Source organism: Melospiza georgiana, chromosome 4 (assembly GCF_028018845.1).
Source record: "Melospiza georgiana isolate bMelGeo1 chromosome 4, bMelGeo1.pri, whole genome shotgun sequence".
Taxonomy (NCBI): domain Eukaryota; kingdom Metazoa; phylum Chordata; class Aves; order Passeriformes; family Passerellidae; genus Melospiza; species Melospiza georgiana.
This window is the reverse complement of record NC_080433.1, coordinates 28,247,212-28,272,524: the sequence shown is the minus strand read 5'-3', so window position 1 is coordinate 28,272,524 and position 25,313 is coordinate 28,247,212. Positions and strand designations below refer to the sequence as shown.

The window sequence follows — 25,313 nt, the reverse complement described above, 5'->3', positions numbered from 1 at the left end:
AGTTGAAACCTAGATTTTCAAGAATCTCCACAAAATGCTCGCTCTTCTCTTGACTTTACAGTTTTTCAGTGGAAAGTTTCTATTGACTCTAGTGCAATTACTACTGAGAAGTAACTTCAAGGTAAGAAAAACAGGCTAAAATGCTGGCAAACTTCATGTGGTGGTATAAAGCTCAGGGTGTTTACTATTTTCCACCAAACTCCTTTCTCACCCTTTATTTTAAAAAAAGGAAAGTTGTTTGTATTTTCATAAAATATTTGGAAGTGCAAACTCTAAACACTGTACTGCTAGCAAGCAAACAACAAGAACCCAAGATCTGCTATTTTAAGAAATGTCTTTTGGGGGGGTCTAACACTTTGTTTTGAAGACTTGGGGTTGGCAATAGTGAATGCAGCATTTAAAAACACTCCAGTGCCCTTGTCACTCTTTTGAATTTCTCTCTTCCTCTCCTATTATTTCTCCCACTGTGTATTTTTAAGCTCTGCATAGAGGTTTTGAGCCCAGAATTTGTGTGAAAGACACCAGACAAACAAAGTTTTGGTACTGAGTGCAATGAATGCAATATTTTTATATTTTTGAGTAAGTCGAATGAAATGTAAAAGCTATAGAGTGAAACTGATATCAGGGCATGCATTTCAGCCTCACAGTGAATGGCTATTCAGCACAGTGGACCATAATTTATTCTGTGTTTGCAAGCTACTGTTTCTCACATGAAACTGTTGGGTTCTTTCAAGTCTATATTTAAGTACAGAAAGGGATCCAGTTGTAAGCAAATCAATAGCCTGTTTAGGAAAAGGTAAGAAGTCGTTCAAGAGACTGTAGTTACAACAATAAATAGCATTTGGCTCTAATTTTCAAGGGTTAACAGAAATCTTGGAAATGCCCAACCAAGGCACAGTAAGTATCAGCTTCTGTTAAGAGATACACCAATTATGTGTAAGTAGCAAAACAACAGTGAACTTTACAGATCTGGAGAAAATAATGGAGTTTCTATTACTAATTAGTTACTTTATACACTGGGTGTATTACACAAACATCGCCACCAACTGTGCCTTTGATATGCATATGCAGAAAAGAGGGAGGCAGGGAGGGAGGGAGGCAGGCAGAAAGAGGAAAAAGAGAGAGCAGCTTTTCTTTTCTGCCAGAGATTGTTTCAGCCTGCCCATGTCACCATACTTAAAAGCTTTGCAGATCAAATCTTTGTGCCAGTCACGCCAGTGCCAGGTATTACCACTTCCTTCAATCAGATTTTGGAATCATCTGTTTCAAAGGTAACAATATACTGCACATAGTAAAGATTCAAACACGTCCTGTACATAGTAAAGATCCAATCATCTAAGACATTATTTCACTTTAAAAAAAATTACACTGTGAGCATCTGAGTCTACATATTGTTTAAGGTAGAAAAAAAAAATTAAAATAAGTCCACTGAAACAGTTCCCAATGCAGTAAAAACGCAAAACATTTTATCTAAGTTAAGAGCAAAGGTATATTATATGTAAATATTTAGAACAGCAAATCAGTCTTTGTTTCTCTCCATAAACTCACTTAATATATCAATAATTCTGAAAATCTAGAAAGACCTGTATAAATTAGATGCAGGAAAGTTTCTGCCATCTAGCTCTGAGCTTTTTACATTCAGGGGTTATTCTTTTGGAACTTGCTCAACTCTAATTCTCAAACAATATGTCAAATGGCTTTGCAGTGAAAGAATAGCATCATTAATGTAGACTATTATAAATTTGTGTCCATAGCTAGATAAAATTTATGGCACTTATGTAGGGATAACCCAGGCTGCTGCCTGATAGGATAAGGATAGGGTTTTGATATTCAAAACTTCAGGGCTCCTCCTGCCTCCACTAGCATTGCACCTGAACAGGTTTGTGGTTTTTGCTGAAAAGTAGAATCACCTTGGGGACGCTCACTATCCTGATGTCCTTAACACCTGTTTGGAAAACTCTTTTACAATGGAAATGAAAGCAGCTTCAGGTTAAAATATAGTCATGTAATAAAAATATATATTACATGTATTATAAATATATAAAACATATTAAAAATAGCATATTGTATCTCACTGACACTATCCAAATTTATACTATTAGATGGTTCTAAAAGCACAAAGGAAACCAAAGCTCAGCCAACAGAAAACCTTGCATTTGTTCAATGCAGTACCCATATAACACTATTCTTTACTGATCTTTCTAGAAACATATTCAGACAAATGTGCCTTTGTAAAAAGCATCCCTCATACAAAGTGTGGTCCCAAGTGACTAAATGTTCACACTCATGGCACACCAGTTGAATCATTCTTGCTTTTAACTGATTTTAATTTGAATTTTTTGTAATCAAGGACAAAGCCCCGTTTCAAGTGGAAAAGCAACAAGATTTTTCATTTAAAAAGTAAAAATCTATTTTTTCATCCTAACTGACTTCTTAAGAAATGGAAGAGACCCTCTCCAGGTTATAGAAGCACACTCACATTGCAAAGACCAGTTTCAAATGCAAAGTCCTTTAAGAGGAGAGCTGGCAAAGTGTTTCAGTGGAGAGCTTTCCGTCCACTTCAGCACAAAGTCATCTCTCTCGGCTCAACACGTGGCCAGAGTGGTTTGGGTAAGCAGGCTTACTTTGCACTGAAGTGCATTAGGGAATGCTCCTGTAATGGACTCCCCCAGCTGCCGTGTGACTGATCCCTGCAGCTCCTAACAGCAAATGGGAGGAAGAGCAACATTAACATTTTCATCTCCCCTGGCTGCAGCCTGCAGACAAACATCTGTCTAAGCGTTATTTCCAAATGTCAATAGCCCCAACCTATTTTTTAGTTGAGCACTGGACATTTGAAAACTGATTATGTTTTCACTTAAAATGTACATTACAAGCTAGTATAGAAATTTTTTTGACTGTGGCATGCAATTATTGCAACAAAATCCAAGTACCAAAGCTGGGTGCACTGTGCAAAGTCATGTCCCGGATCACTCGAGTGCCAAAACAGGACCACATCAGAAGAAACTGCTGAGCTACTTTCTTCAAAGAGCCTTGTCTCTTGGCAGCTACCTGCAAGAAGAGAGATGTGTCTGACATGGAGAAACTTTTATTTCTACCAGCAAAACAGCTGAATGATGCATATATCCACCTTCTCTTTATATACTGAAAAACTACTTACCATCATTTTCACATTAAAATACACACTACAAATTAGAAAAGCCGAACTCAAAATGGTCTTAAACAGAAAACCACTTTATAACCATGGACAACCTTCAGAAAGAGGAAACAATATAAAGTATTATTCAAGACTGGATCTCCTTTATACATGACAAAATGACTGCAAAAAAATTCCTCTGATCTTCATCTTAACCTATTAATAACATGTTCCTTCTCGCTTCCTAGTGAAGGAAGCAATTTATAATCAATCTTTGATCTACACTACAAATTTATATTATTATCTCAAATGAGGTTTAATATTGAATATAAAGTTTTTTGTTCCTTCTCATTTTTATATTTGTGAATTTGCTTAGTCATTTTACTAGGAGAAATATTTTCCAGAAAGCACACTTTAGGAATTAACTTTTCAAAAATATATTTATTATAGCCATATGTGAGTTAAAATATTAGATTCACCCAATCAGCTACTAAATTTCATTTATTACAATTCATGTCAAGTTCTTTTTTAAAATTAACAGCTCTGGCCTGAATTACAAATTGCATTCCACTGGCTAGAAGAGAGGTTCCCCTAAACAATCAAAGTATTTCAAGTAATCTGGATAATTATTTGTCTCCTATATGGCTATTTTGTAGCAGAGAGAGAGGCAGCATATTTTGATTTGTTCTGGTTTTACTTCAGAGCCCTAACAACTGGAATGAAGAGTTGAAATTCTAACAGAACATCCTAATATACAGAAGTAACGGAAGGTAAAATAGTCAGTTATACATTTTCATACTCTATGTAAAATTATGGTGATGCTGGATAATTTTTGAAATTATGTTTTAAAGCTTTGTTAGCAGCTTTAAAGCTTTGTTCTGCACGTACTTTAATGAAAATAAAATACAACTCTTTGGTATTCCATATCAGCTCAAAAGGAACATAAATGTGTCCTTGACTGAATGGTAACGTAGACGTTCATTCTCACATTTGATTCTATATAGATGAATTAGCTAGCTTAAAGATCCTGTTCATTAAAATCTTAAAAGGCCAGGTTATGTTTTTCTTTGCACTATACCACTAGGATGACTCTGACTCTGAATTAATCTCTCCATATCTCTGGAAATATTGATTTGTTTGGAAACCTCAACCCTGTTCATTTTTTAATACTATCTTTTGGAATAAAATAAACAAGAGCAGAATATAGCAAAATCCTGAATGTGAGCAATTCTCCATGAAAACCGGTGAGATTTTGCCCACTGCTGCTTTAGTCCTGCTCATTACCAACTCCTTTTTTTCTTTTTTATCATTAATTTTACTATTTCTAAAAATTTATTACCTGAATAGAGATCATAATGCACATCAGTGACTCACTCCTCCTTACCAACCTTTACAACACATCTATCCACCATGGAATCCAGCCACTCGATGTATGACTCAATGGGGGACTGCTCCTCCAAAAGGTGATCAAACTCCTGATACACTGGCACACAAAACAAAACAAACAAAAAAGCCCACCTTAGAACGCGGATTCTGTTTCAAACAAAAGAAAAACAAATCACAAAAGGCTGCCCAAAGAATCACAAGTTTACTGTGGTTTTTTTATAATACATTACTTAACTGAAGCAAATGCATCTTTCCTGGTACTGATTCAAAAAGTTTGCTGGGTCTCTTACTTTGTTTCTACTGAAAGTGATGCAGTCATTGAATTTTTTTTTTAATGCAAGCCAATCAGAACCTATTTTTTTTAATTAGTGGTTTTTATTTAAGTTGTCTGGTGTGCTCAGAAGTGAAATGTTTATGGTGTTCTCTATGAAGAGTGAGAAACTAGGCCTTGGCCCCAGTGATGAAAAAATGTCATGCATGAAATTGATTTAGAAATGCATAAAGAAACCAAGTGAATGAGTATTGTTGATAGGGTCCTCATCTGTATAATGCTTTAGTTGCAAAAACATGATTTAACTGCTGCAAATCATCTATTTGCAATGCCAGACACACACACACAATGTCCATAAACTTCTTCTTCAAAACAAATTGCTATCAGTGCAGAAATACTCTACTTATTATGAAGAGTTGCAAAAGGCAACCTGTATACTTTTTGATCTTTTCGAGGTACACATATTAATATTTCAATACAAAAAGTTAAAAAGTCATTCAACTGCAGTCCTTAAAACTTCAAGTCTCATTTACATAGGAGAACCAATGGCTGGAAGACAAAGAATTATGTGCTTTGATATCTTAACAAACTAATTCTTCAACTCAGCTATGATAAAAGGCCCAGTAGGTCAAGATGAAAGATACTTTCTACCTGCTGTGTTACAGGATGACTTCAGTGTGCTAAGCAATTCCATTTACAACTAATTATAAATAACAGGAGGAAGGAATTTCTCTCCATAGGAAAGATAGTGAAGGCGGTGGAGGAGGCAAAGCATAGAGATGATAGCTAAGGAGATGAGCCAGAGAGGCTATCTAAAAATAATGCAAAAAACACCTCCCTGATTCTGTTGGATCAGGAGGATGAGCAGGAATGCATTTGCTAAACACCTGACTACAACTTTGTTTAACTGAGACTTGGAAAAGCTGAGTTACCAGAAACATTAGTTGAGGAAGAAGGGAAATGATGTTTGTGCCACCCTTTTCTTCTTTCATTCTTCTATTGAATGGGCAACCTCCCTTTATTCAGAACAGGATCACAGAGAAATCTAAATGTTGTCTCCTTACCTGAGTATTTGGCTGGACAAAAACTGCCTGATACAACAGATGAAGTAATTCATATGCTGTGCAAAGAGGGGAGCAAGAGCAGAAAAACAAATCAGTTGCCTGCTTTGCTGCTGAAGCACTGCAACTGTGTACAACAATCTATTTGAGAAAATTAGATGTTTAGCCTTTAGTGATTGTTAAAAATACCTCAACAGGATCTAAGAATGAGGGAATAAAGCAGAAATCGTGTCAGAGGTAGGTAGTCCAGCAGAACAGGGAAGAGGTTCTCTTATATCCAGTGATTTTTCTGTTTCTCCATCAGTTTGTTTATAGGCTTATAAACCTGGGGTTTTGTTCTCTAGTTATAGTAGATGAAATTGTACTTCCTTGATTATTAGTAACAAGAGTATGAAAATAGGCCTTAAATCGATGCCACATAAGTCATACAAGGCATAGTGAAAAAATCTTTGGTCAAGTAGAATAAAAAACAAACACGTGGGGAAAAAAATCTAAGTTCTGGAATATTCTCAGATATGTATCTGAACACCTCATTGGCATCCCATCTTATGAGATATTAGTTTACCATTTCTGAATAACATCTTATTGGACTACATAGGCCTAGAAAAACTTGCACAAATCCAACAACACTGAGGAAAATTCTGTTTGGTTTTATTACGCTAATAGCACATACGCAAGAAGATTCCTTAAACATTAAGGATGTTCTGAATGGCAGCCAAAAATGTTGCTGCTACTAGGGAGTATGATTTTGAAAACTTTTTTTTTGCCAGTGGTAGGATGCTGGATAGATCTTGAAAACTTAACAGATGACAGAAGGATTTACTCAGCTTCTGGACTTCAGTCTCACTTCATGCTACCTCCTTTGCTGCCATGTCGAGTTCCTATCTCCTCAAAAGGGAAGAGGGCTATGAAATGAATCAAGGGTTAAGAAAGAGAGGAAAGAATACCAAGAACCTCTCCCTGGAAAACAGAGCTAGCAGAGAACGCAAGGCCCATCCCTGAACAAAGGAGAAGAATTCAAGTGTTAACACACTGGGATGACTGCCAAAGTCAACCTCGTAGGGTCCAGGGTACAGGTGAAGGTGTCACCCCTTGTCTTCCTAGCCACTCCCTGAAAGAGTTACCTCACTTGCTGGGCTCCCGCACGTGGTTGCCTGGGTTGTGCCCTGTTCAGGCAGATTCTGGGTAAAAGATGACTGGTCCTCCTCAGGAGAGAGATGGCAATACAGCAGGTGGGTTCACCGGAAGTGAGGTTATGTGGAGGATGTTAAAGACAAAGCTCTGTTGCCTCAAAATAACAAAACTCAGTGTGCTTCAGGTTACACCTGATCTTATAACTATGTAACACTTGCTGCAGGATGAAAGGAATATCTTGTACTTGCAAAAGGCCTTTAATTGCACAACCAATTTTCCAATTTCTCCAAAGTAATTTTCAAGTCCATACCCTTCACTATACTAGACAGAAGCTAAATTATCCAATGAGCTTGTCTGATTGACATGGGACTTCTATTTAGTCATAACAGTTCAGGGTAAAAGCTTATCCCACCAAATGCTCTTGATTATGAAAACGTTGTGTAAAAAGGAGCTTTTTATAAACAAGTTTACAAGGGACTCAAATACACGGCCACTTAAGTGTTAAAGTCATTCAAAAGACAATTCTCCTGCAATTCTACAGCGTGAAAGATTGGACTCACACCTTCAATGGTTAATTCATAGATTTAATTTGCTCAGCTTCATGGAAAAAATCCTCCTGAATTTGGGTGCTAGTTTTGTGCCATTGTCTGTTCTGGGTACTAGAAAGGAATGCATCAAGGAATGGTGCCCAATCTGCGCCCCAAAACATAAGACCTTGACAGGGATTTGCCTCACATTTTGGTAAATGTCTCTATATTTATCTTAAGCCTCCAAGCAAACCAATGGCTGAAAAACCAGCACTACTTTCTCTGAGCTTTGCAGCAGGAAGCCAAGTTCACCTGGCTTTATTTGAAGATTCTGCTCTTACATTGTATGATGAGCTTTCTGTGTTCGTCCCGTGAGTCCTCCATAGTATAGAGGGTTTGTTTGGTAATGCTATTCAGATCCACATTCCTCCAGTCCTCCAGCATTTGAAATGTGATGTCTGCACTGTGGATCACTGTTCTTGATGCCTGTAATCCAATCCAATCTATTCATTAGTTCATGCTTTATTAGGTTAAAAAATAGGCTTTATCCCCTTTTACGCTTCCTTAGCTGGGCTCACTAAGTTGATTCTCCTCATGGACCCCCACCCTCCAAATTGATGTCTTATGGATATTACAGGGCCCTGTAACAAGAGAACTCTTCAGTCATTCTGCCTGCTTTAATCAACTGCAAGTATTTTGACTGCATCCACCACAAACTCTAATGAGCAACACTAATCTGATGCTGCCATTGCTAGACCCCTCAATCTCTAACAGCTCTGCTGGTTTTCATTTCAAGCTTCAGAACAAAAAAAATCAAACCAATACCAAACAAACCCCATTCAGATTCGCACCCTCCCCTCTCCCACTCTGTGAAGACTCTCATTCTTCCCTCAGCCACATGAAAAGGTTATGAGACCTCCTCATCAGGTCCGTGTCTTGGCTGGTTGAGACAGGGATCTGCTGCTGGTAATGAGGAGGATGGACAGAGTAAAGGAAGTGACACAAGGCCATGGTCATATACACAGATCTCTGTAAGTTAAGCAGAGATGCAAGGTTATCAGCTTCCCCAAGGGAGTGATGCACTTGAAGAGTTCTCCACTTAAGAGATTTAATCCCAGGTTTGATGCAGAAGGTTGTGGTTTCTTTATCTTGATTTCCTCTGAATGGCTATGGACCTCCAGGGTGCAGTGATGATCTATGGTATTTGGGGAAAGGCAGCTCAAGTATCTCTATCACCACCACTAAAATAATGGCAGAAGAAACCTAGAAAAACTCCTCGCAGGAGTCTTTTTTTATTTCCCTAGAGCTTCTTTTTGTGGGCTTCACCCCTCACAGGGTTAACATGGGGTTTTGGATACACCTTCCAAAAGTGGAGCTTTTAGGTGACAGGGGAAAAAACCTATCCCCTCCAATAAATGCATGAAATATTAATTAATTCAATGCAGTCTCTCCCATTTTATACTATATAGAATTTGGCTTCATGACTTTTTACAGGTAATTCTGATGTAAACTGGGGAGAACCAAACACTTCGGAGCAGCTTCTATATTCACTTGCTGTGGTTACAAGAACAAGTCTATTTAAAACCCAGTTAAGCTGTTTCCCCTTTTACTAATTTGCATTTCATTTATAACACACAATTAGACTTGGAATGTATTGTTGGGCATGTATAAATTTTTCTTGCTTTGCAACTGGCCTAATACAAGCAGCTCTGAAATCAATGGAATGTCTCTCATTTATTTCCTGGAAATGAACCATCTCTTCAAATCAAATAATAATTTTGTTTCATGAAAGTACCCTGCTGAATTTAGTGATCAGGGATTGCCAGTTATCTAGAAAAGCTGGAGACAAACTGCTAATGTGATCTCCTCCTCTGAATAAAGTCCAACCTGTCAACTCATAAAATTATTTGAAAAGTCAGTAAAAAGGGCATTCATCAAATCTGGGTAATTGAAATACTTACTTGGCAGAGATGATTTAGTGACGTCTGTCGCCGTAGTATTTGTGAGAATCTTCTGGACACTGCAGGAAAGAAGAGATACATATTTACATACTGTGCTAAATAAGGATAATTACTTCAGAAAGTATTAAATTATACAAGAACAACAGCAAAACAAACTATACATCCAGTTTTCCATACAAAATTCTGGCTACATGAAATGCACTCAGCTAGCCCAGCTTTAACTTAATTTAAACCTTGACCTAAACCCTTAAATCTCAATCAATTTTACTGGGGCATATTACAAGCAATTATTTATAGATGCTGTGAATAATGACATGACAAGAGAAACAGAGGATCATGGAAAAGTTTTGCTTGTTCAGCATAGCAAATTTTCTCTTGCTACACAAAGGAGCTAGAGAACAGAAAGAACTATTTAACAGAAAGAAAATTGTTGGTGCAAGAAAAATTGCGCATAAAATAACAATAGCTATGCTGTATGTGGAAATGAGAAAAGGCTACTAAATCTTCATGCAATTAAGTTTTGGAGGAGCCTTTTGACTGGACTAGTAGGGGCTAAACTCTGATCCAGTTTCAGGTAGAATTTGATCAAAGTTTCTGAAAACAATTTGCATGACATACTAATACACTATGGGCTGAAATGGTCCAGGAGGTACTTGCCAGTCCTCTTTCCCAGTTTAGCTCTTTGTTTGCAAGTGATATGGGCCTTGTATTAAGATATTTCCTATTCTTGAAAAATGAGCTTTTAAAATGTTATATTGTGCATTTCTTTGTCTGAAATCAGTGTCTTGGGAAGTGCAAAAATGACCAAAGCTTGCAGTTCCTTCTGTCAGTACCTCCACTGGCACAAATTCCGATGATGAGGAAACAGCTGCAGAAGCAACAAAGTCTCATGTAAAAGTCAGGGTGCACACAGTATTTTTCTTATATGAAAGGACTCTATTTGCAGATCTATCCAAAGAGATGTTATATGTGGTCACAGAGTAAGCTTTCCCTCCATTCTATGCATAAAGGCAGTTAAAAAATATGGATTGAGAAGGACTAGAGAGTGCACTGTCCATCTCTTTCTGTCTGCCTGTAAGACTGGCAAAGATTTTGCTGTTGAAGATTCTTGATATTTTTGAACTGAAAAAAGATGTGGTAAAGCATATCTGCAGTTCAGACTTTGTTTAATTTTTAAAACAAATTAGTAAACAGTTCAAAACACCCTGAAATTAGTTGTTCCAACTTCCATCCTGACTGTTCTCAGTAACATATTCACCTAATTTTCCACGCTGATCAAAATAGTTAATCCTTCTCCTAAATTAGTTTTTTTTTTCCCTTTAACTTTGTGGTGTGGAATTTAGTGCTCATGAAAGGCAAAGAATTGAGAGCTGTGAAATAAAGCAGGCTTTATCAATAGGTGATGTGCACTGCAGGCATCTACAAAGCACATTTGAAAAGGACTAGTGCCCTTTCCTGTGGTGACAGGGTAATTTGATCTCCTTCATTTCTAACTCTGGCACTTTTTTGAGCAAGGGCCTCAAGCTGTATTCAAATTCTGCTAGCCTAAGGGTTTGTTTAATAATTTTCCTTGCCTAATATCATCCTTAATGTTTGCTTACTATCAACAAAATTAATTTCTTATCAGAATCCACAAGAAAGGAAAAGAAATTCTCATTTTGAGTGGTGCCTCATTTCACTAAATGAGATCGGTTCTCATTAACAAGTGGAGATTCTAAGTGAATGCAAGATTTATAATGATGACAGGTTTTAATTCCTAAAAGAACACTAGTCTCATTTCCAATTAATTTGTGATCAATAAACATTATCCTTCCCAGTTTAACAGGAGAGAGATTGAGTAATACATACACTCAAATTTGATATTTCGTAGGTTTTCTGGTAAATCATGGAGAGCTACTTTCAGCCACTCATCCAGTTGCTTTGCAAACTTTCGGATCACCTGCGTCAAACTGAAAAAAGAAATCACAACATCACACCATGTTTACTCTGTGCATTGCACTATAAAAGCTGTGAATGTGTGAAGACCATGAGTCATTTATTTACAACTCATTATTATGCAGTGTTGCTAATATATTTTGGTTTGTAGGCATGAAGAAAAATTTCTGAAACTTCAGACAACTTTTGCAAGAAAGGCAAAATTTATTACCATGGTCAAAACTTCCCATCTCTGTTCAGCAACTGCTTTGATACTTACAAACAGTATTCTTATTTTAAATAAAATCATTCCCACTCTCCACAAATATGAATTCACAACTGTTTAAAGAAGACAGTAAACCAAAGCTTGGATTTCAGCTCAGTTATGCCCACATTTATACACATGTACAAGGGGATATTCAAGTGGAGCAACCAGCAATTCTGCTGCAGGCCAGAGCCAGTTAGTGAGAGATGATGGTGGTGGGGAGGAATTTTCAGGCCAAGCCCACACAAGGCTGGGAACTGGAGGTACAGCAGAACCTGCCTGCTTAGCCCTTCACAGGACTGGAACTTTCCCAGATAAGTGAAATTTCTCTCTTCTATCTTGCTACTGTTTCCTGATGGTTCCATCATTTCCTATTAAACTTGGTAGGCAGCTCATTCTGCCCTTCTCATTGGAACCCTCAGTAAAAAATGACAGTTCCCAGGAACAGTTGCAGAGTGTTGTGCAGAGGATCCTAAGAGTTGGTTCTGACAGACAAAGCTGCACTGCCTGTAGCAATGTTAGAAATGCAAAAATGAGAGAGAAAAGATACAAGGAACTTCACCCTTTCAACCAAGAAGCTTTTTCTGTTTGTACTCCTAGTACACTGCATGGAAAACAAGGCAGTAAAATAAACATCAGCCTGCTCTGCTCCACAGAAACACCCAAAGAGAACAGGGGATGGTTGACAACTGCTAGGCTCACTAAAAAGTGGCTTTTCTGGATAGCCAGAATGTGTTCCCAGGAAGTATCTCAGAGGATTCTGGCTGAGTCAGCAAGATTTCCTTCAGGAGCTTCCATTGCAATGAGACCCTTCTTCACCCCCTCCAGTGCAGGCTATGGCTTAATAGCCACAATCTGGCCCTTTATATGCATTACAAAAGTCTATATTCACACTCAAGTCTCTCCTTATTTGCTATGAAAGAACTAAGCAGCTTGAGAAAAGGACTGCTGTTCTGTTTAATCCTTCCAATGAAATAGATTTTGGGGGGGTGAGGGGCAAAGCCTGTAAAAATGTACATGTCTTATCAAGAACAGCCTATGCTTATAGCAGATGTCTTGTGTAAAATACTTTCACTTTAGCAGTCATGAAATGCACATAGAAGAGCAGAACAACATTGTGAAAACATTTTCCTTGCTTAGAGAAACCTTAAAATCTTAAGGTCTAAACACACAGTATGAATAAAAAAACTCCTTGAGCAATATTCTTAACAAATGTCTTGTACACCTTTACTATTATTTGACTGATGTGTACTCCATGTCAAGTACACATCAGTCAAATAATAGTAAAGGTGTACAAGACTATTTAGAAAAAGATAGCTTCCTGATGAGCACACAAGTAAAACCAGAGGGGAAAACATGTTGACTACACTCAGTAATTACACTTTTGTGCTGTGGATTGCTCTTTCCTGCTTTACCTCTATGAACAAGAATTCTTGGACTCACATGAACGCCAGGTAGGAGGAGACCAGCTGAAATCTACTATATGGATTGGAATAGTGAATTCAGTTTGGGTTTAGCAGAACATTAAGAAACCAAAAAGTAGGTGGTATCCTTCATTGCATAAAAAACCCCAACCCTCCAAGTATTTCATACTACAAGTCTTGTTAAAATCTGAACATCTTTTGAGGAGCATGTAAGCTCTTCAACTCCTTTCAAATGACACTGTGATTTAAAGTCAGAAAACGGGTGGCAGCAAGCAGCTCTCTGAGAACTGGTGTCCTTCTTGAAGAAAAGGAATATAACAAAGACAGCTGAGCGAGAAGGGGTCAGTTACCTGTCAGGTAAGGCTTGTAGGACTGTTGGCATCAAAACTCCAGAAATTGCCTTGTACAGAATTGAGTCACAAACTCCCACTATATTCACTACAGTTGAAGAACCCAGTACAGGCAGCATATGAGGAGGCATCCCTTGCCAAAAGTGCAGAAGAAAACTTTGAACCTGCAATCACAAGAAGAAGCAGGAATGTTAAAATTAAAATAATCAAAGGCCACAAATACCATTCTCTTTAAATGATCGTGCTTAGACAGCTTTTGTTTTAGAGGTGGGCTAATGGGGTGCAACACAGACAAGGCATGTTCCTTAACTGCACAGGCTCGTACTGTAACGCAGCACAAAATGGGATAATCAATCAAAAGGTGTGGAGACTGGTGACAGGGAGTCTTTGTGTCACTGCAGTAGAGACACCCATGGAAATCACTGGATTTTTATCTTTCATCAGTGGCTGATGAGTTTAGCTCTTTGGTTTCCACATGTCAAGCCTTTTTCTCTCTCTTTGCAGTCTGTCCCTGTGTACAAAGGAATGCAATCTAGGCCTTGGTGGAGGGAGGGAGGGAGGGAGGGAGGGAGGGAGGGAGAAGAGGATAACAAATGGCTTACAAGGATCAATATATCATTTTCTGTCTTTGCTTTGGAAAGAAACACTACACTTCTGGATTTTATCTTTCCTCCACTATGAAGGAAAGTGGAGAAAAAGTGGCAAAAAGCAAAAAAGCCCCAAAAATACAGGAGAGATTTCAGACACAGCAAAATACACCTCTAAAAAATTCAATGTAGGCTATAAAGGTGTTATTCAGAGAATGATATGATCAGTTCCACAGGGGTCAGAACACCAGCATTCACAAATTATAACTTTCTGCACACACGCTGTAGTGAAGTAAGCAAATCACACCATGTGTAGCAGAGTATTTCCCATTTATATATTGTTGATGCTCAGCCCCTTCCCTACCAGAGATCCTGATAAAATTAATAAAATACAGCATCTTGCTCTTAAGAAACTATTCTGAGACTCGTCCACCTAAATGTCCTGAATGTGTCAAGTATTTTTCTCACATGGAAAATTCTAGACTTAGTACAGTCGTGCAAAACTAGATTTAAACCAAAAGATTGTGAGAATTAAAGAAGAAAAGCAAGGAATTTTCTCCCATTGTTCAGAAGAGAGAGTTGAAAGACCCATTTTTTTTTTCTCCAGGATCTGAATATCATATTTTAATCAGGTCCTCAGTATCTCTATGGCCAGATTTGTTATCCTAGATAAGAAGCCATCTTCTCATGTAATATAAACCTGCTTGCATTCCAGTAACATTTTATTTTTCAGCTGTAATGATAGAGCTGTCTGCGTGCACTTCTAGCAATCCCTCAAATTCAGTGAGGTATGAACAGGTACAAGCCTTAAACATCTCTGGGAGATGGTGTTCACTGGTGAGCAGTGTGTGTGCTCCTAGCTGCACTGCAGTACAACAGAGCAACTGCAGAGTTCAGCTCCGGCTCTCTGGGATATCGGGAGGCTGTAATCTCCCCACCACTCTGCATTGCTGTTAACAGACCAGCAGAGCCCACTGTTGTTGCTGTGACACCTGCCCTGGCTCTGCTGAGCACAGAGAGGAATTCCTTCAGACAGCTCAGTCCCAACAAAAGCTTCGAAAAGTTGTGGTGGACACACTTCTCGAGTTGTAAGAACTGGATTGTCCAGCATCTTGTAAGGGGATATTGCTACCTTAATCCTGCTGGAGAACAGAGGGCAAAAACATCCTCATTGCTTTTGTTCCTCCAACTCACCCAGCATTATAAGTGAGATTTAGTGCTATCAGTCACATATTAGATACTCAAGTACAGCCATTTTTCCTTGCTCCTGAAAAGCACTGAGCACCACAAACCCCTAAGGCTGTAATACAACATACGAAATGAGGTCTCAAATCCATTGATACCTTATGGATCATTAAACGGCAACTGCAGTTTCTAACCATACCTCATCAAAGTTTGCTCTTATTACAGTGTCTAGTATCCTCTGACAGTGCGTCCTATACATCATAATAAAGGTAGAAACCTGAAAAAGAATGAAGGAGACACACAAAAGATCATTTGGCTTTAAGAAATTCTCTTTTAAAATACCAGAACACAGAGCACAGAAAAAGCAAGTTTTTTCCTTTGCAACTGCAAAAATAATGAAATAAGTTAAATTGTACTTAGATTAGCTGTAAGATGAGTTTTCTTCTCAAAAGTAAATTCTCCCTTTGAATTCATGGATTTTTCTGTCAATAGGATTCTTCAAATGTAAGAGGAGCAAAAAGCCTCAGTGAGATCAAAGACGAGAATGTGGCCCTAATTAGGACATAAAGAACTAAAAAACCCTATTCTTTTGTCTACTTCACATTGATACTACACATGTGAATAGAACCAGAAACCTAGCAAGCTCAGCCAAGAGGAGCCAGAACATTTTTGTCATATGTGCAAATAGGATTCTCTGAATTTCTACTCTAGAAGAAGAAATTCACTAAGTCCCTCTCTAGTCAAGAAAGCATTTGAACTGTTTGTCAGTTTGCCATCAACTGTGTTCACAGATTAGAGGGCTGCCCTAAATATTTTAAAAGTTGCTCTCAAACGTCACATAATTTTAAAAGTTGCCCTGCTGTCTGTAATGTAACTTTTTAAAAAACGTACATGGGTGTTAGAAATATTGTACAGCTGATAGTGTCAGCTCCCCTTTTTAAGAGAAGATATTTCTTCCCATTAAATTAAGTACTTCAGCCCCCCATAAATCAAATCAAGGCATTATTAAACTTACTCCTGTTTTAAGTCTTTATATATTAGACAAAGCTTTCATCCAGAGCAGGGGGAAAAAAGAAACCAAGACAACCTGAGAAAAGATTTCCAAAGTGTTACCTTCTCCTCCGGCAGACTGGCTGGCAGATTTAGATCTTTGACATTTGGAAACTCTGGCAGCAATGTTCCCAGTTTGGATCGTGGTGAATACGCCACTGTCTGTTTGGTTACTTCTTTTTTTCCCGTCTCGTTGACCCAGGCTGCTCCTTTTTTAGAATACATCACATCATAATACTGGGAGTTTTCTTTCACTGCAATCCCATAATAATGGTACCTGATACATAGAGATGTGTATTTTATAAAGCAGATTGTTTGAAAATTAAAGAAAAATACATAGAGGCAAGGGAAACTGATAATGCAAATGATTTCTACACCAAAAAAGACTGAGCAATAGTTTATACATTATTAACAAGCATTTATTCAGCAGCAGAACACTGTGGTAATATATTGAGCTTCCAACTTTCAATCTTTATGGTAAAAGTAAGATGACTCTGTTATAGGGCAGGAAAATTATGTACTTCCACTTTTTTAACTTCTTAGTAAAAAAGAAAAGGATCCTAATGCTACTTGTTGGCAGAGCTCTGCTGTGCAGCTGCTCCTTTAGTTCAGCAATAAGCAGAGCTACAGATCCTTTGAACCAGCCCTTCTGTTGTTATGTCAGCTCCCTGATTCTCAGGCTGTTGAGGGTTGGTTTTGACCCTGAAAAGCACAAGTCTTTATTGCAAACGAGTTGATCAGAAATGTTTCAATAATTGAAAACACTTCAATTTTCAAATAAAAGAGGGGGGGAAAGGCTTGTTCCAATTATTTGCTTCATACTCTAGCATCAAGCACTGGGCTTTGATCGGTGAGAGACAGGACACAGCACTAACTCTGTCTGTGAGGCTGCTCTGGGAATTACAGTGTGGCTGTGCTATGGAAACAGATTGGTGGCCTTGTGGGACAAGTTTGTGCTACCACTCAGCTTTATTACAGGTGCTGGTGGAAGCACTGGTTATCAAGCAAAATTCTTGCATCAAAGCAGCAGAGATTTCACCTTAGTCCTCCTGTAATTTCCTAACTTTCATTTCAGTTTCTCAGCTGCAGGGGCCCAACCCATCAACTAAATTAGTTGTGACTACAAAATGCATCACAAGATTGCTTTGCTAGTATACTTTTGCTTCAGCCAAATCCTACACAGATTTTTCAGTGATCCTCCACTTCTCTCCTTATAGCCTATCAGATCATCATGAGACTGTCTTCTGGATCCCACTATGATGGCACAAGAAATTTCCATCTCTGGATGCTTCTTTGACTCTTCAGTCAGTTACTGCTTCAGAGTGCTGACACCAAATCTTTTCATTCGGACACAAATTCACTTGAGGCAGTTCTACAAAGGTCATCAATGAAATTAATTAAAGAGTAGCATGTAAGTGATAGTAGTTTAAACTAACTGGTGACTCTTCCTTTTCTGCTCACAGTCATTCACCTACAGATCTGTGCATATCATAATCCCCAGCAGAAAATAGTGGCAAAGACCTGGAAGCTCAAACTCTTCTATCAGCAGACATGGGCTGAGAGGAGGCCTGGGGTTATGTAGGAAATTTCTAGTACATGGTTCCTAGCCATACTTACTGAGGGCATTCCCTACTTTCCATTAAAAATAAAAACTATATTGAACTCAACATTGAATAATCCAAGTGACATTTCTTAAAACATTCCACTGACATGGTATGAATGGAATTTCCTAGCTTCAATACCTGAGAAAGTAATAGTATTGGCTCCAAATTTTCCCATCAGATCTTAGGTCAAAACATGCATTGCGTACAAGAAACCAGGCTCCAGAATGTTCCTAACCTCTTACAGGTAAATCTCTTACAGGTAACTAATGGCAAAGGGTTACAACACCAGCTGTAGAAGTTTTGTTTTGTTTTGTTTTGCTTTTTTTAGCTTGAAGGGTAACACCTCTAGCTCTTGGTTTACGTGCCCAGTTTGGTCCCTGGCAGCTGCCAGATGTGCACTGAACATGAAGGCCATAAAACTCACACACGGCCTATGTGCTACATCTGGGGTAGGGGAACCCAAAAGGAAATGCTCTGGGGAGCCAGCAGCACAAATTGCTCAGGGAAGGGCAGGAAGAGGGAAAAAGAGCATGTAGGACTGAAAGGCTTGTATAATTTAAATTTCAATTAATTTAAACATAATTTAAACTTTAAACAGGGGTCAGTCCTGTATCAAGTTTTGCCCTAAATCAGTGAAGGAAAAAAAAAAGCAAGCAAGCCTGGAAAATGTAGTAGAATTTCACTGTGCAGTGTTTAATTCATGGTATATTTCACTTAGTAGTAAACTGCATAGAAGAGGTTTCCATGGAGTTTAAAATCACACAGACAGCAGCAGCAAAATTAACTCCAAAATTTTTTTACATAGCTTCTTTTTTCATTAATTTTACTATCCCAAAGTGCAAAAATTCACTGAAGTAGTTTACACAGATTATTCTCCAATTATTTTTTGTATTCCTATCAGAAAAAACCCCTTCAACTTAGTTCAATAAACAGGGCTTGAAAGTTTGATATGTAGAAGAATAATAAGCAGACAACAAAATTGGTTTTGTGTTTAAGAGAAATACTTTTTACCCTCATTGATCTCTTATATACAGCATTCCTTTAAAGAAAGGAGCAAAATTCCCTTCACACCGTGTAGCTTCCACTCACACCTTGTTTGAAGGTTTGAGTTGAAAGAGAAGAGTTTCAGACTACAAATTGAAGAGTTTCAGACTACAATACAGGAAGAAACTGGCTTTTATGTTCAGCAGCCTTCTCACAGCTCACCTGTGGTGGAACTGTTTCTAAGCTCAGTGTGACAGAGAACAGCTGCATCTGGATGCTCACATCAGTAAACCAGCTGCAAAACAGAAAGCTCTCCACTGATGAGCACCACCAATGCAGCTCTGAACTTAGTAATGTTCCAAGGCAGCTGTGCTATAAAAAGACTGAAGGCAGAACAGTGTGAAGTCAGATAATTTTAACCACTTCTATGACTGAATTCCCTTTGGCAGTAGCTGGGAAGTGGAACAAAAATAATACTGGCAGCAATTGGTCAGCACAGTTGGTGATAAAGGGACTGAAGTGTTAATGCTTAAATTTCTTTATGTAACAATTAACTGGAATGCAGTCAGATGTTTCTGAAAACAAAACCAGAGCTCAGTTACAGCTGTGCTGCGTCCACCAAGGAGAGTATTTATCTTAAAATATGGCACACAGGTAGTCTCTGCGTGCATGACAGAAACCCTATTTGCTAGACAGGGGGCAGAACCATTGCACAAGGGGCATGAAAGGAGAATGTGACCTGAAAGCTGCTCTGACAGGCGGGCAGGTTACAGGGAAATTGTGTAAGAAATATTAAATCCCAGTGAGAGTAAAGAGACAGCTTTTGGAGTTGCAAGACACCCCTAGTTAGCAGATGAAGAGTGTCTTGCCCTCTGAGAGACTCCTGGAGTGGAGGAGTTCTGGTTTGGAAATAGATAGCAGTCCTCACTCCTTTCATTTAATGTAAGGACAAGTAACAAAAGTTGCAGCTGATGCCAGGATGATTTGATGGGCAATAGGGGGTACTCATATGAATATGTCCACAATGCATCTTGTTCACACTTTCACTCTGTCTTCACAAAACTTATATTCAGTACAAAATCCTGACTCTCTTATTATGGTCCTATCATGCTTTCCTAGTATGCTGTTGGGCTAGCTCAGAATTTCCACCTGAGAGGTTTCTGGTGGCTTTGATGAGTGGTGTTATGGCAACTCTGAATTTCCATTTGGGACCATTCCTAAAATGAAATTTCAATTAGTTACTTAAATATGTCTGCTCTAGAAAAAGAAATCTTAGTTATAAAAACTAAGGAAATATCAAGCTGGGGGGAAGAACATTTTGTCCCATCAAAGAAATACTGCTTTGCATGGACCAGTTAGTAGAAGAGCTACACACAGTAGTAGAGCCACAGTAAAGTTGTCTTCAATGGCATTTCTTTTAGCATCTTAGTTTCTTTTTTTCTTTAAAGAGCAGTTCATTCTAGCTTTAGTATGTAAGCTCCATCCTAATAGCATATTTAATTCTCAGCATTTAGCCATATTGTGTTTTACAGGCTTTATTTTGCAAGAGAAGCTTTACCCACAACATTTTTCAAACACACCACTTCAGATTTTCATTTCCCCTTCCATAGTTTTTCACTTGTGATCTATAGGCACTACACTTTTGCTACTCTGTAGGATTCTATGAAAGCTAATGAGAAAAGCAGATTTTATTATGTGAGGGGCCTTATGCTTGCTACAAAAAGATTCAAAGCTCCCCTGGAAAAATTTCTTGCAGTCCACAAGCAGAAAAAAGTGTAAAAACATTGTTGTATCCTCCACATGAATTGGTAGAATCACAACTTATCAACAATTGGAAGAAGTCAAATATCCCAGAAACCACATTCTAAATTCTGAATCAATTTCTCAATCTGGAATTAGGATGAACTGTTTTCAGAAAAACCTATCTTTTGGGCAAGGCAATAAGTTAATTCTTTAGTCACCTAAAGGTATGTTGGATTTCATTACATGGGAAAAATGGTGGTTAAATATAGGTTTGTGAGCAGTTTCAGTTTAGATCAATGCATGTTCTTCCTAAGTTTTAAAGAGTGTTCTGACACTTGTTCTCTAGCCTAAAACATGATGCTAACCTGTTGTTACTTCCCAGCCTCCAACAGTGGCTCCATTACTCCTGAGTGTGAATGTCCTTTATATTGTGTAAAGTGAGTTGAGATAAAAAGCAATATGAAAAATACTGCTAATCAAATCAGTAAAATGACCACCTTTGCAGGATCACTGCTGAATCTATAAGATAATGTAAAGACTACAATAGAACCTCCAAAGTTAAGTTCCCAACTGCACAAATGAGAACTGCCTGTTCTCATTCCCCGTTCAGTAAGCCAGAGCCAGATGGGGCCCTGTGAGAGATGATAATAATACCATACACTGCTTACTTTGATTGGCCTCTTGTTCCGAGTCTTCTTGTCGTTAGTTGTGGAAACTGTTGTCTTATTATCTGCAAATAGATAGAGCTGATATTAAGACAAATGGAAACACACACTTACTAATGCTTAAATTAATATGGACTTTTAAGACAAAAATGTAGAAAAACTGTACTGTGATGTCTACGAAATATGTGGTTGGAGAAATCAGAAATAAAGCTCTTGATTTATTCCACTTCTGAAGGGGGGGAAATATTTTAAACTTCACTATGATTTCATTAACTACCATTAATTTAAATACTTTCAGAAGTTACTGGAATAGAACATATTACCTTTAAAATCTGAGATTAGTTCTGCCTCTTAACTAAGGAGAACTGTAATTAGAATTGGCCTACTACTTATGTCACTTTGCAGGATCAACAAAATTCTCTACAGACCTTCACAAACCAGCCACTAAACACTTCTTGTCCTAAAATATGATTCTCTGAAAAGGTTTCGTTTTTTGACAGGGGCATCACCTCTACCAAAGAAAACTCATAATGGCATTTGTAAAGATACCTCATAATCAATTCATCCTCTATGGAAAACAAGTGGATCTCAGAAACAGCAGGATGTCATTAAGAATCCAAGCTCTAGTGTGTCAGCAGACATTAAAAGAACGTTGCTACTGCAACCAAAACTTCTTCAGGGCCAGTTGCATTTAAGGAAATAAATCAATGAATGTAGATTGTGCCTTAAGTCACCAGAGACTCTATCAACCAGGCTAATCCTGATGAAAAAGCTTTGCTGTTGTTGCTGGAAAGGAGATGCTCAGAACCTTCAAGGATTGAACCAGATTCTCACTGGGGTCTGCTGTAGTAGGAAAAGTCTTCTGCCAGAACAGTCATGCAACAAAAAGTGCAGTAAGCCTTGAAGATTTACTTGCAAAGGAGTTCCTTCCTTTTAAAATCTGTATCCATTTTAATTGTGTTTTTGTTATATAAATCACTAAATGCTTCCTCTTTGGGGGTAACACCAACCAATATTAAAGGAAAACAAGCCTGCAAGATGGAATATAACTGTTCAACTAGCAATAAAGTCAATTAAAATTGATTAAATAATATAGATTTTTTTTTCTCCATTACCCATTTTGCCTCCCTGATAAATATTTAATCCTGACAGATGACAAAACTTTGGAACACGTATTTAGATCAAAAGGTGCTATATAAATATAGACATTACAATGTCACATGTTTGACAATTTCTTCAGTACTTTTTGGGGGGTTTTAGTAAAGGTACAACCATCTTCCCTTAGTATTACATAAAAATTGACCTAAGTTGGTTTCCAAGAGCTTTGCACAAGGTGGCTGATGTCAAAAATGCAGCAAAGACTCAGAGCCGCTAGGTTGTTCAGTTTTAATTTCTGGGACAAAACTTCAGCAAACAGTAAAACACTTTTGTGGAGCTGTGAAAGTTCAGCCTAGCTGTTTGATAAATGAGCAGACAGGCAAGCAGCCCTTCTTTCTTTTTTTGTATGGATTCAATGAAGCCTGCCTAAAGAACACCACATGCTGTTCCAGCTACTGATCTAACATTCCGCAACATCTCAGCCTTCCAAATTCCCTTTAATTACACATTAATCCCACCCCTCTCCCTTTCATTTTCTGCAGACAGGGTTGGGGGCTCCACAAGGCTGTGGGAAAAAAAGGTAGTGTTGAGGAACTACTTTCTGAGGATGGTTTCTTTTGGGCAAGGGGATTTTTTAAAGACTGGTTGTGTTAGTTTTTTGATTGGTTTTGGGGGGGAGTTTTTTTGTGTCAGTTGTCATTCAGAAAATACCATCTCTCTGTCCAAAAGCAGCTCTTACAGCAGTTGATTTAATATTAGAGATAGTTTTACTCTATTATTCCTCAAGGAACAGCATCAAAACTTACTACTTTCAAGTCTTTCTAGCAGCAGTGAAGTGTTACAATGTTAAATGCTACTTTATGAACCATATGCTGTGGGAGTTACTGGGATTTAAATAAATCAGCCAATTTCTACATACTACGGCAGAGGTGATCAGGAAAACAGAATAATAATGAAGCAGCTGATCAGATGATCTCTTTTTCTTTTCTTTGTTTTCTTTTCAAATCCAGCACATTTGAAATAAATACACCTCTCAGAATGTATCTTAAAAGTATGCATCACTTAAAACACAATTTCCCAGTAATTTACAAAAAAAACCCAAAAAGAGAATAATCAAGCAAAGCTTTGGAAAAAGAGCCAGGACTATTTTATCTAATGCTGCATATATAAAATATAAAATGGTATGCTTACATCTAGGTGCTTGTACATATATGCATGGTTATTAATGTCTGTGTTTGAAATGAAACAAGTCAGGTACTAAAAGAAGTCTCTGTTCATATAAATGTTTATATTCAGCTATGCTTATGCAAATCTCTGTGCAATGATACTGGTAAAGGCACGAAGATTACCCTGAAAGGGGAGAGGAAATCAGGCAGGACAAAGTGGAGTTCACTGTGTGCTGAAATCAGTGGAAAAAGCTGAGAACCAAATGTGTAGTTTTAAAAAAAATTTTATCATTGTCAACCTGAAAAATCACTGCAGAAGTATCTCGTTTTTGGTTTAATGTCTATTAGATTTTAAAGATCTAGAGACAAAATGTGTTAACTTTACAGTCATTTGGGGAGGGAAGTGGGTTCTAATTGCCAGATGTGAAAATCTAGCTTTGGATTTGAAAACTAAGTTGGATCATTTTCCTCCCATCACTGCAGTGAGGTTTGCACAAGCAAATGAATCAAGACCAGACCACGCAGTCTGAGCTATTTTCTGAATGGGAAGTCCCCATTCTCACAGTAGTTCTGGCTTCTCAACAGTAACAGCGGTAAAATCTAACATTGTCCTTCAGTGGAGCTAAAATTTCGTCTCACACTTCTCCAAAGTGACCATAATTCCAGCTGCCCAGTAAAAACTGCTGAGTAAAAAGGTACAGGTTTTACATTTTCCAAATTAAATTTCACCTAAGTCACATGGCAATTTTGACTTTTGGGCATTATTTTAGGCTACCTGATTTTTAGTTTTGAAACACATGTAGACCAGGAATTTCACATGGAAATAGCTTCTGTCCCTACTATGTTAGCCTCAGAAAAAAAAGAGTTCCTGCAATTCCTTTCTCGGTTACTGAACTTCAATGTGTTCTCCCTCTCTTTTCTCTGTACCCTGCTTAAGACATGATCTTGCCTTCTGCCTACCAAAGATCTTCTATGCCTTTCTCAATTAAAAGCAATAACACGAAGAACTGTTTGATGCCTCAGGTTTCAGATTTTACATTTTCCAGATTCTATTCTGCTTTAGTGTGTAAGTCTAGGCTTCAGATTAGGGGACAGTAAGCTCTCTCCACAGAATAGGTAGACAAAACGATTCCTTCTCTGGGGACCCAAGGACAGCCTATCCAGATCTCAGGCCCAAGAGCATAAACAACAGTGGACCGAAGAGAGAAAACAATGAGGATGGGACTTCATGGGCTAAAACTGTAATTGGAAAATTAGCTCCAATATGCTAATGGACCCAAACTTACAAAAGTGTGAGAACCTGTGACCTGTCGCCCATTTTGTGGCCATTTTGGGTTGTGCTGCTCAAGGTGTATCTATCTGAGGCCTCTTAATAAATACCTACTTTATTCTTTTGCTCTGTCTAGTCTCTGTTCTAGGTCAACCTTCAAAAGGCATCACTTTATCTTCTGCTGAGTGCTTACTGCATACATAAAATAAAGTCATTACATTACAAAACAACATATATATAGTTTACAATTTTTTTCAGAGGACTAGTATATCCAGGTCAGCATTTGTTGAACATTGCTTCAGACAATCCTGACAAATGGTTTTTGGAATATCTGTGCAGGTCGACCACATGGGGAGATAACATGATTTTTATCCCACTTCAGCTTTTTAAACCTAGCAGAAGTGTCTGAATAAACTTGAATTAAAAATCTAGTTACTTGTATTTTTGGTTATTCTTAAGGCAATATAATTAAATGGGTTTCTTGAGCATCCATGTAAAACACGGAAAACTTTATGAGCAATGACTAAAAAAG

At 38.0% G+C, this 25,313-nt stretch overlaps 1 protein-coding gene across 2 annotated transcripts in view; it reads right to left on the bottom strand.

Annotated features, from left to right (window-relative positions):
* The window catches only part of RFX4 (regulatory factor X4), an 87,379-nt gene that overhangs the window by 22,656 nt on the left and 39,410 nt on the right, over positions 1-25,313 (bottom strand). For both annotated transcript variants that reach the window (XM_058022510.1, XM_058022509.1), the window contains exons 5-13: positions 21,251-21,312; positions 16,315-16,528; positions 15,401-15,478; positions 13,430-13,593; positions 11,325-11,425; positions 9,477-9,535; positions 7,857-8,001; positions 4,525-4,619; positions 2,934-3,051 (exon numbers count right to left, since the gene is read on the bottom strand). In XM_058022510.1, the coding sequence (XP_057878493.1) occupies positions 2,934-3,051; positions 4,525-4,619; positions 7,857-8,001; positions 9,477-9,535; positions 11,325-11,425; positions 13,430-13,593; positions 15,401-15,478; positions 16,315-16,528; positions 21,251-21,312 (1,036 nt within the window). The remainder of the gene's footprint in view (positions 1-2,933; positions 3,052-4,524; positions 4,620-7,856; positions 8,002-9,476; positions 9,536-11,324; positions 11,426-13,429; positions 13,594-15,400; positions 15,479-16,314; positions 16,529-21,250; positions 21,313-25,313) is intronic.